This window comes from Astyanax mexicanus, chromosome 11 (assembly GCF_023375975.1).
Source record: "Astyanax mexicanus isolate ESR-SI-001 chromosome 11, AstMex3_surface, whole genome shotgun sequence".
Classification (NCBI taxonomy): domain Eukaryota; kingdom Metazoa; phylum Chordata; class Actinopteri; order Characiformes; family Acestrorhamphidae; genus Astyanax; species Astyanax mexicanus.
In genome coordinates this window covers 26,109,443-26,121,826 of record NC_064418.1, presented here as the reverse complement: position 1 = coordinate 26,121,826, position 12,384 = coordinate 26,109,443, and the positions used below count along the sequence as shown (strand labels likewise).

Below are 12,384 nucleotides of genomic sequence, written 5' to 3'. Positions count from 1 at the left end.
GCTAGCTAGATTTCCTCTGTTTAGATGTTTTCATTTATTTTTTTTTTAACAACGTTGTGTTTCATTCCAAGAACATTTGCTATAATTTTCTTTTTCTTATTGTTCCTATCTGATATTGCTCAGATCTGTGATTATCCAGTTGTTATATATAAACTAATTAGTGTTATCAGTCGATTAAAAAAGTTAAACAAATTAATCACAATTGAATTCTGTGATTAACTGCGATTAATCATTAATTATTTTTTTTCTTCCTTAAAACTAAGCCTTTGATAATGGGTATTTAACCCCTTAACAGGCCAGGAGTTTTGTCAATTGTCTGCCCGACAGTAATATACACCACTAAAAGTATTTCTAATTAAGCATTACATTAAAAGCTTTCAGATTTAATAAGGAACATTACTGAAAAGCGTAATTGTAATAGAATATATAAATATATAAGGAAATCTGCTAATAATAAATAGCTAGCTAGATAGATAGGTACTTTATTGGTCCCAGAGGGAAATTCTGTAAACGATAATGTCAAAATATAATGAATGAAAGCATAAGTGTCTCTTTCCTGAACTTCATTTTAAAATCACTATTTTCCTCAATACAAATTTACCAGTTAATGTCCTCCAAACCTTTAGTTTCGTTTGTCTTGTTATGTTATGTTATGTCAACCCAATTTGGTTGATCTCGAATTATTAAGTGAAGTAGAGAAAAATCTCCGGTAGGAGATTTCAAAGCCCTCTAATTTCAGAATTTAAATAAGATATTTTACTGCAGAAAAAAGGGTTTTGTATCACCAATACCTGTAGACTGTATATCGTACAAGGCATTTTAAGGGGTTAAATGTGAATTAAAGAATCAGTGTTAAACACTTATATATGTATTATTGGTGCCAGATAATTGTATTAATCACAACAATATTCTGTGACTAAATCATGGATAAAATCATGATTACATTTTTAAATGCTTTTATTTAACTTTAAATATTTTGAGAAGAGGATAGTAATAATGGTGTAGTGTGGTTTACACTTAGCATATTTTATCCTTTTTTACTGTGATGTAATAGCTCAGGGTAGTTTTGATGCTTTTTAAACTAGAATATTGTAAAGTGCTGAGTTACTAAAGTTAACTGAGAGTTTTAATGGAGTAAATAAACGCTAGTGTAGCTCCATATTCCACCTTCTAATAAAGTAAAACATTGAGACCAATGTGTGTAGCTTCTGTCAGATTTACATCGAAACAGTAGAACACATTTCTAAAGATTCTGGAGATCTTTTCAAACCTGGCTTAAAATGGAAAAGTAGTAATACAGCCTGTGAAAGTAAAAACTGTGTTTTTTTGCAACCATGGCAAAAAGACTATAGTGAAAAATTTAAATGTTATTTGATAAATGTGTTATACATATGTGTATTTATTTAAAAGCATTTTTGTGGTTGTAATGGCATTTGTGTTTGAGTAATGCTGTTCAATATTGGCTTTTTCCTCAGTGTGTAAATATCTCTTTAATGCTTATTATTTTTGTATACTGAAGATCAGACGTTAAAAAAAGGATCTGTTAGCTTGTATGCTCTTTGACTGCCCTAACTGAAGGAACTGAAATTGCCATGGAAACTGAAAATCCATTTTCAGAGTCCCCCTTGCCTGTCAAATATATCACCACATCCAGCACAAAAAATGTTGTCTTCTCTCATTTCAGAGCGAAATGATGCAGATTTTCTGATGGACAACACATTCTTCCTGTCCTGGAGCTAAACAACAGCTTGGCAGTTGGACGAGCATTTGCTGCGATGAGATAAGAGTGGCCTACAAGAGACAACTTTGACGTTTGTCCCTCCATATTCCACTCTAATATCAAAATATGACAACGCCGGCTCTTCTGCCACTCTCGGGACGTAGGATACCCACTCTGTCTCCAGGTGCCTCATCGTTCCCCCACCACAGAGCGACTCTGCGGCTCTCTGAGAAGTTTATTCTCCTCCTCATCCTCAGTGCCTTCATCACTCTTTGCTTTGGAGCGTTTTTCTTTCTGCCGGACAATTCCAAACACAAGCGCTTTGACTTGGGATTGGAGGACGTTTTGATACCGCACATTGAGCCGGGGAAGGAAGGAAGACATAGCAGTGGGCAGGTCATACACGGGCAAGGAGGACATGATGAGCATCGACACAGGTGAGACCACTAAACAAGTGGTTTACTTACTAAAGCGAACACCTACACTTATACACTTTTTGTAGATCTTTTTACGTCAAAAACGGTAGATGCACTATATTTTATTTTGTATTGTCTTTGACCATATGACTTCTGTTGACCAAGTATGTGGGGGGTAAGACAGTAATGCCAACAGGCTGGTAGATGTGTGGTAATTTGTGATACGGCAGTACGAGTATAGCAGGCTTCTGTAGCACTTCTGGTTCTCTTATAGACATTGTTCCAACCCCAGTATATTCAACCAAGGGGTTCTCTGTGGTCAGTAACTGACAGTTGATGAAGGGCTCAACGATGATGAGCACACATTGTGCATAAACAAATGCACTGCTGTCTCTAACTGAATGACACTTGCAGGTTGGAGCCTCAAGGTCAGGCTTTCTTATAAAGTGGACTATGTGTGAATGTAATCATTGTTTTGTCTGGTGGACTGAATTGCTTTGTGTTGAAGAGACCACTTGCATAAAAGAGGTCTTGTAAAGTGACATGTATAGTGATTGTGGTGTTAGCTGAGCTTTATTTGTTGGCCAGTGACTAGAAAGAATCTGACTGTATTCAGAAAAATTGGCTTGTGCACATGTTCTATATATGTTCTATATGTATATAATAGTGTATATATACATTTATTCTGTAAATAATCAATATTCAGTGCCCCCTTTATTATGTATATTTGGCCTATGTTGGTTTCAAATCTATGTTGTGGCTAATCTTTTACCAACTGACCTCTAAGCATCTGTTCACCAGATTTTTTGTAGTCTTGGACTCTGGAGTAGGAAAATGTTTAGCAGAGCTGGGCTACTGGGATTAAGGGCATTTTAATCCGTGTATCATTCGTTCATTTGATATTCAATTGAGAATCAAAATCGGAAAATTAAAAAACCAATTCGTTTTTTCGTTTTTTCGTTTTTGAATATAATACCAAAAAACGAATAACGGCTTGTATTTTGTATTTTTATTTGGTTATCCAAACAAAAATTGGAAATTTAAAAAACGGACCAGGAGCCGAATTTGATTTTGATTTTGAACTTGACCCATTTGTGTGCCCCGGAAGTTACTGATTTGTTTATTCTTGGTGGGTTTCTGTTGCGCGGGAGTTCACTGCAGTGTTATCTACACAGTCTGTATTGCTGTAGGCTTTGGATGGAGTTGAGGATGGAGAGTTTTATCTTGTTCAGAGGAACTAAACGCGTTGCAGTGAAAGAAGACGATATGACAACAGAAAAAATCGGCAGGATCTTTCAGGTGTTTGTCTAACGTTCCGTAGCTAAATGTCATATTTAGTTAATGTTATTCTGTGAATTGCCGCCTACTAAATATGACATTTAGCTACGGAACGTTAGACAAACACCTGAAAGATCCTGCCGATTTTTTCTGTTGTCATATCGTCTTCTTTCACTGCAACGCGTTTAGTTCCTCTGAACAAGATAAAACTCTCCATCCTCAACGGCCCTCTCCAATTCTGTGTTCGATACATGTCTTTTTCGCTTAAGGTCGTGTTGAACACAGAACCTTCTAACACTCATTGCAGAACATCGCTGGATCCCCATTTGCTGCAACGTGCACGAAATCTCTTCATGCGTCTTACCACCTTCAAAAAGATCTTTAATTAGGCCAGAATGTGGTTCCAGTCCGGCCATGCTGCCTACAGCAATACAGACTGTGTAGATAACACTGCAGTGAACTCCCGCGCAACAGAAACCCACCAAGAATAAACAAATCAGTAACTTCCGGGGCACACAAATGGGTCAAGTTCAAAATCAAAATCAAATTCGGCTCCTGGTCCGTTTTTTAAATTTCCAATTTTTGTTTGGATAACCAAATAAAAATACAAAATACAAGCCGTTATTCGTTTTTTGGTATTATATTCAAAAACGAAAAAACGAAAAAACGAATTGGTTTTTTAATTTTCCGATTTTGATTCTCAATTGAATATCAAATGAACGAATGATGCACGGATTCATTTTTACACCAATAATTTGTTTGCTCTGGCCTGAATCAGTGTGTAGGCTTGAAAGGATAGGCTTGATATAGTACCTTCTAATTAATGGACAGTCTGTTCTCCCAGAAATTATTGTAATCAACACAAATGGTCAATTTACAACCATTTAATACTACTGAAATAATGATAGTATTATAGATCAAGTATTTCAATCAACTAGTTAGTTAGTAGTTTAGGTCACAGCAAGCAAACTGTACATGTAAAATCACCTTAGTTCATCTGTCTTCATTTTATTTATGTTTGTGCATCCATATCAGTATTGGCAGATAAGAGAGAGGAAGCAGTCTATATTGCTCATTATATTACAAGCATCTTAAATGCACTAGGTAATAAAACTATACAAATAATTGATAGCTGATTAGAGATAATTGTTGTTTTGTATGTAGTTATGCTGAAGATTCTGTGTTTGTGTTGAGAACTCACGCGTCACGGTGAATGATAAATGATAAGAATTGCTTTTAACTTAATCACAGATGATTTATTTATCTTAGTGGTGATCCAAAAAAAAATTACCTGTGCATTTTAGAGTCCAGCGTTTAAAGGAGCCATCACTTTATTTCCTATATATGTTTAAGCTTTAAACTATAGGCTCCCACATGAGTTTAGGCACAATGGGCTTCATTTATCGAGCATTTTGGACTAAAGCTGTGTAATAGAATTTTAACTGATCCTGGATCAGCATTTCTAGAAATTTAATAAATATGGGCCAGTGTTGTTTGGCTGAATTTTTATATATTTTTGACTGAATACCATTTTGAATCAGTGACCTCTTGTAATCTCACAATTTTGAGAATCCTGAGATGTACAGGAGGACAGTGTACATAAAACCAAATGTTTAGATTATGATAGGGCAGGTTTTTTTAATATCCCATATATTTGTGCTGATGAACATTAAGGATATAACTGGATTTTGAAATATGGGCATAGAAAAGACAAAGAAAAGATAGGGTGTGCCATATCAGATTGTACGCAATAATATCGCCAACATTTTTCAATATTGTGAACGATATTATACCCTATTATACCCTTGCCATATCACCCACCCCTAATTATCACATCAGGGTACTACTTTTTTTGCTGTTTTTAGCTAAAGAAAAGTTCACACTGTTCTCATTTCCCATTATATATCTAATAGAGATCATTCATTTATTTCACTTTAATCCTGGATATATGGAGATATTTGGAGTGCATTATTAGTATCATGACGTTCTGTATCACTGACTGTTACAAATCTTATCAAATTCTTGTATTTTTTTAAATATCTTAGTTAGGGGTGTGCCATATCATATCGCATGCAATAAAATTTGGTTGCGGTAGTGTATTCTTAAAATATTTTTTTTCAATATCAATATCAATTTTTTGTCATATCTGCAAGAGTATTGTTATCGTAAAAACACCGCAAAATATTGTGATCTTATTTTAGGGCCATATCGCCCTAAAATATTGTTGTTTTCTACATTGTGTGTTGGGAAAATTAACAATGCTCGATATGAAGAAGCACAGGTATGCATGAATAATATATGAACATTGGTTATATGGTTTCTGAGTTGTCCAGTGGACTTGGGTGTTGTGTCTTTGATTCAAGGATCCCTGGTTCAAATTCCTGAGCCAAGACGGCACAATTGGCCTTCCTCTGCTAAAAAAGTTTTTTTTATTTGAGATTGCATTACCTTTCAATTAGTTCTTAAACAGTGACTATAATAATTATGTGTTAAACGTGTATGTAGTTAATCAAAAGTACGTATTTAGAATTGATAAAGAGTTTTAATATTTGACAAACAATACATTATAGACAATTCTGTCTGGAATTTAGATATGCAAAAGCACATTCCACACAGCTCTGACACATATCTCTGCAGTGCTGAAAGATTGAATCTAGGAGTGAGTTGAGAGCTCCCTGTTGAAGGTGATTCCATCTCATCCTGTCTGCTGTTGAGCACTGATGGGGCTGCTGTAGTGACAGATTTTCAACACCATAATGTTTGGGTGCCTTTCCTCTACAGTACATTAACATTTATGGCGCTTGGCTGACGCGCTTATCTGGAGTGTCTTGCATTCAAATCTTTTTACACCGGTAGAAGTCTGCAGCTGTAGGAGTCTTGTGTGGAGTGTGGTGTGTTTACCTGACCAGGAAATCAAACCCTTGTGTGTCATAGACATGCCAGTGTTGTTATCCAGTACTTCAACCACAGTATATGTGATATTACTATTCTTAACAAGAACTGGATTTTTCTGGGTGGCAGGGACTCAAATGATTAAAATGCAGTGTGATATTTTCATCATGTATCACTGACATAATGAAGCCACACATGGAGATCACAGTTGAGACAAGCTTTTAAATGCATATCAAGTAAGTGTTTTTTTTTTTTAGGTTTTTCACCAAAATTATGCATTTGGAAGTGTCACTGGAGATAATTGCATTTTTAGAAACAATATTTCAACTGGTTGGATTAAGAATTTTATTCTTGATTATTCCTAATAATTTTTAACAAAAATGGCCTTGTAACCTTTCTGTTCCAATATCGATATCAATACTGAGTATTGGGTAGGGGTGGGCGATATGTCTGTAAAATAATATCATGATATTTCATGGTATTTTTGCAAAAACGATACTCTATGACAAAACACGGAATAAAAAAAAAGTCAAGAATACACTACTGCAAGAAACTTAAAATAAAAGTTTTGATTTGCATACGATATCATATGACACAGCGGTATATTAAAAAAAACAATAATTTTATCAGATTTGTAACAGAAGTCAATAATCCAGAATGTCATGCTACCAATAATTCACTCCATATATCTCGGTATATCCAGGATTAAAGTAAAATAATTGATACTGGACAGATATAATCTGTCGTTAGTAGATATTTAATAGGAAATAAGAACAGTGTGAGTCTGATATAATAATTGGGGGGCGGGGTGATATTTCAGGGTATAATAGTGTTCAAGATATTCAAAAATATTGGCAATATTATTGCTCATGATATGATATGGCACTCCCCTATTATTGGCTGTTATCCAGCTCTATCCACTGTTTCCAGTCTGTTTCTGATTATGTCTGCAGATATCTTGCAATTCCAGTTGAATGTCCTGAATGGCCAGCAGTTGATAAGGGTCTGATAAGTGAATGGCTGTTTCAGGGATATGCCAAAAGTTATGGAAGAAGAACTAGCAAACACTGCCCTTACCTGCTGTTTATGCGTGTGAGGTATCCTAAATTACATTTGAATGTCATTTTTGCCAGAGTTCCTTCACGTCTGATTACATGGACAATAATTTATAAATTCTTCAATTCTTCATGGATAATTTGATCATTAATGCCCACTTCTATGACACATTACCGGTACGAACATGACACTGTGAATCCAGGAATGTTAGTTACCTACACAATTTTAACAATGGAATGTCTCCTCCACCTGACACCCACTACTAGGCCTCGCTTAAACTGTTACAATTCATGTAGCCTAACCATGGCATGAGCACGCTGGCTAGAGTTTAGCTTCACTCACAAGATAGCACCTCACAACTTATACAGGTGAGGGTGTTCCCAAGTCATCCCCTGAGGTAACACTCCATCATCAGTTAGGATATTGCTATTCTGTGACTTTTGACTTTTTATTTAGATAGCCTGCTTTAGTTTGTATATCATCAGCCCTGAACTAAGTAACCTGATTTTAAAGCGAACAAAAGGTCAGCATTGAGGATTTGTGATTATCATGGCTGGTTTAAGTGCTGATTAAATGCTCTGTGTCAGTCAGAAGGGTCTCTGACATTGAAATGTCTCGCTACAAAAGAGAAGCAAAAGCAGCAGTCAGTCAGAGTTAAGAACAGTAGTCTATTACACTGTAATCTATGTTCCACGACTACACAACACACTCAGTACTCTGAGGTGTGTATCTAGAAATGCTCTTTTTCTAAGGGTTGTCAGTGCAACAGTGGAAATGGAGAAATCACAGCCTGCGTTGTCGCCGCATTGAGAGAACAGCAGGGAGCTCTGCAGGGAACAATGAGATGTTTAACAGTACTGGGGGATGGGGTTTTATTCTCACAGAGCGAACCACAGTGTGGCTGGCAGCTCACGCCAAAAGGCATCAATGCCAACTGCTACAATCTGGACGAGCTGTGGTTTAGAACACAAATAACATGCAAAACTGGGTTTCATAAAAAACGTTTCCTCTCTCAGCTGGACTTTTGAATGAGCCCTGGACTGTTACTAGTCATTTGGGAACGTGGTTAATACGGGGTGTGCTGTTTTGGCTGGGAATGTGCAAGCGTGCCCATACGTTCACAGCTTATGGAAATGCCTCTCATTTTGCAAACGCTGACTCAGTTTGGGCTCAGCAGTGGAGGGTAAGTGAGAAGGGAGTTCAAAGAGGCAAGTGAGCGGGCTGGGTTAAACAGAGGCCCCATGCCAGCAGCAGAGACGTGGCTAATTTATTGAATGCTAACTTATTTCTATGTGTCTAGGATTGTGTTTGCAATGTTAATATAGCAGTAGGGGAATACACCTACATCACAGTGTCTCTCAAGGAAAAAGAATACTTTAACATAGTGGAGTAGGACATCAGAGGTTTTTTTTTCGTGTGTGTGTGTGTGTGTGTGTGTGCACTGCACAGGGCCTTGGCCCAGAGTTTGCAGGTTTGATCCATGCTTAAGTCACTGTCTTGAAGAGTTTAGTATGCTCTCCTAGTGTTTGTGTGAGTTTCTTCCAGATACTTTGGTTTCGTCCCTAGGGCCCTATGTTTTCAATCATGCAGAGAACGCAGACTGTTGCAGAATTCACTTTTAAAGAATCTAAAATCTTAAGTCTCTGCCCTCCATCTCCTGAAAACACACATGGTTGGTAAATTGGCCATGTGAAATTGCTCCCTAGGTTTGAGTGATTGGGAGTGTGTGGTACCCAAAAATGGCACCCTGTTTGCTGGTTATTCCTGTCTTGCTGGTAATGGCTCTGCTTCAGCTTCAGACCCACCATTGACATCAACACAAGCCTATCTACTGAGATTCCCTCTGGCAGATTCTGTATGTAAAGATGTGCAATCTCGATTATCCCATTTTATTTTTAATGAGTCTTCTAGCATTGACTTCACATTAGAGCGTTTTCACACCTGTAGTTCGTTTTTGTGGTCCAGATCGGTTGATGAGTTCATTTACTTAAAGTTAACAAGAGTTTCTTTCATCAGTTTGGTTTGGTTTCACACAGGCATAAATGTAAACGCAAAAAAAATCTGCACCAATAAACCACATGAGCACATTGTCTCCTCTGACTGGTCAGAGCTATCTGGTGCAGAAAAAAGAAAGTAAATATAGCCAGAAGATTCTGTTCATTGCATTTGTACAAGTAGTAAACAGAGTACACATATGTCAGATTAAGCTGCTCCTTATCAACAGTTTTTCAAATAAAAAAGCTATATTTGATAGTTGGGTCAGATTGAGACCGGATCATGTTTGGGATCAAACCGAGACTACATAATCTAGATGGTCTCTGTATGGTTGTTTTAATCCTCACCTGTGTGCGATTACTGTTTTTACACCTGCTCAATCGAATAACACTAAAGGGTACAAACAAACCAGAGTCCGTTTCACCCAAACCAAATAGTGCTGCCATGAAAACGCCCTTAAACCCTCCATACTGCTATATACGTGAATTTGTAACTGATTGTGATAGAAGTCAATGATGTAACATGCCAGGATATAAATAATGCACTCTGTGTACCCCAAAATAAACTGCCTCTGGTATTTTTTTATTGGAAATAAAATGTTGCAGTTTTCTTTTTGTATCAAGCAGCAAAAGCCTGCATATGATGGAGTTTGATTAAGTTTTCCATATTTAACTTCTCAGCATTATTACGGCACTCTTTGCGATGTGACATTTGTGCAAGTAAAAAACATGACCATGCTGAAACAATATATTGTGCAGCTCTAGTGAGCACACACAGTGATCCCGGGTAACAAACCTGGGTATCGGACCCTCAACCCTGTCCTCAATTTTGTGGCACTCTAACCACTGAGCCACTGCTACCTGTATTCAGATAAGAAGCTGATACGAAGCTGGATGGATGTTTATTTCTATTTGTAAAATGAAGTATTTAGGCTAGAAATGCCTCTGTGCTCATGTTCATAAAGTTATTATTATTTTTTTTTTTTTTTTGAACATTGGTTTAAAATTGCCTTTGTTGCCTCTGCCCAAATCATATTTAATGTGGCTATTAGACTGCATTCACAGCAGGCACAAGTGGCACAAAACTGATTTACTGCACAATTCCCATTGATTTGTTTGTTTATATTGTGTGTGGCCTGCACCAAAGAATAGTCTGAGCAGATTGGACAACCAGTCAGAATTAAAATGACTGTGCTCAGTTCAGCTCGAGTGAACATGGTGAATTTCTTCAGTTAACAAATGGAGAACAGAATGTCTGTTGGTTTTGTTTACCTGCTGTGAAGAAGAATGCTAGCAAATGCACGCACACAAACACAGAACTGAGATACATACTGGATTACAGAGACTTGATTTGTGTGAAGAATCTCCTTTGACTCTTCTGTTTCTTTTTCAAGATCTCCTTGAAATAACCTTGATTTTGAAGATCTGTTTTCTTCTGTTCTCCTAAAAATGACATACTCTCTTTCCCGGCCTGCTTTATATAAAACACGTGTTACCATAGGCTTCTGTATTGGCAAGAACTAGGTGTGCAAGAAAATACAAGTACAGATAACCACTAGATAATTTATAGTTACTTTATTTTAGTAATTCAGTTGAAAATGTGAAACTCATACATTATATTTTATATTGTTGATGATTAAAGAAAAAAACAAAAGTCAGTATCTCAGAAAATTAGTGTATTATATAAGGCCATTTGGTACTTTTGGCAGTGTGTGCAGTGTGTCAAGTCCTGCTGGAAAATGAAATCCACATCTCCATAAAACTCTCTTTAAAACCATTACTGATAGTGAAAACTTCACACTAGACCTCAAGCAGCTTGGAGTGTGTCTCTCCACTCTTCCTCCAGACTCTGGTCCCTTGATTTCCAAATGAATTATAAAATTTTACTGATGGTCAGTGATGGTTTGGAGAGACATGCCATCTGCTGATGTTAGTCCACTGTGTTATATCAAGTCCAAAGTAAGTGCAGTGTTATAGGTAAGTGATGATCATAAAAAAGAAATAAACACTTAAAATAGATCACTCTGAGTGTAATACATCTATATAGTATATAGTATAGTAGAGTTTCACGTTTTGAACCGAATTACTGACATAAAGTAACTTTTCAATAATAATACATTTTTTGAGATGCACGAGTACATCACGATACCGGGGTTACAATTCACTATATTTTGGTATATTGCTGATATAGTTTTTAAAATAAATTTCATAGTTTACACACCACCATATAAACTTTGAGACAAATAAAATAACTTTCATTCTTAAAAAAGTCATCTGTTCATTAAAACATCAAAATTTGTTCTTAGAATTGACAATATTCCAAAGCATTACATTGTGATAATTTGATACATCAATATTTTTACACCAGTATGTAACTATCATAACCAACAGTTTAATAACATAAGGGATGTGGTCTGTTCTCATACACTCAAAGGTATGATGAAAGTGAATTGACCTGGCTCTTCAGTCACCGCTACATATCAGACATCAGTTTCTCATATGACTATAAGTCAGAATTGAAAATGCAGTATAGAATGTGTTTTTTTTTTTTTTTTATATTTACACTACAATGCAAATAGCAAATCTGTGTGAAATATGAACAGAAAGATCAGATTTTGTCCACTTCTAGCTGCTGGGGAACATAATCCTAGAGGCCTGAGAGGATATAGATTTATTCAGTCAGTCTACTCCAGCCTTCATTGACTGGTTTCTGTGTTTTTGGGCTTTCTCAGGTCTTTCAACATTAAAGTCTCAATTTTCTTTGCAAAACTTTGTACTTTTTCTGGAAGAATACATAAGAACATTACTGGACTCGATTCAGCTGAATCACATCCAACTGACAGAATGCTAACTTAGTTGCATTTTTATGGATTTGCTGCCTCTAGGGTCACTTGGATTGTTGTATATGCTGTCACTATACGGTTTGTGGGTGTGCTGAGTGGTATTTTACAGACAAAGTGCAGATGTAATATTATTGAGTCTTAATAGTGATCAGTAGTGATCTTGTGCATTGTGTTACCATTTACTT

The 12,384-nt window shown here is 36.4% G+C and overlaps 1 protein-coding gene across 1 annotated transcript in view; it reads left to right on the top strand.

The window, feature by feature from the left end:
• man1a2 (mannosidase, alpha, class 1A, member 2) overlaps positions 1 to 12,384 on the top strand; it is a 169,756-nt gene that overhangs the window by 1,591 nt on the left and 155,781 nt on the right. The window contains exon 2 of the mRNA XM_049485404.1: positions 1,685 to 2,157. Within this exon, the coding sequence (XP_049341361.1) occupies positions 1,847 to 2,157 (311 nt within the window). The 5' untranslated portion in view covers positions 1,685 to 1,846. The remainder of the gene's footprint in view (positions 1 to 1,684; positions 2,158 to 12,384) is intronic.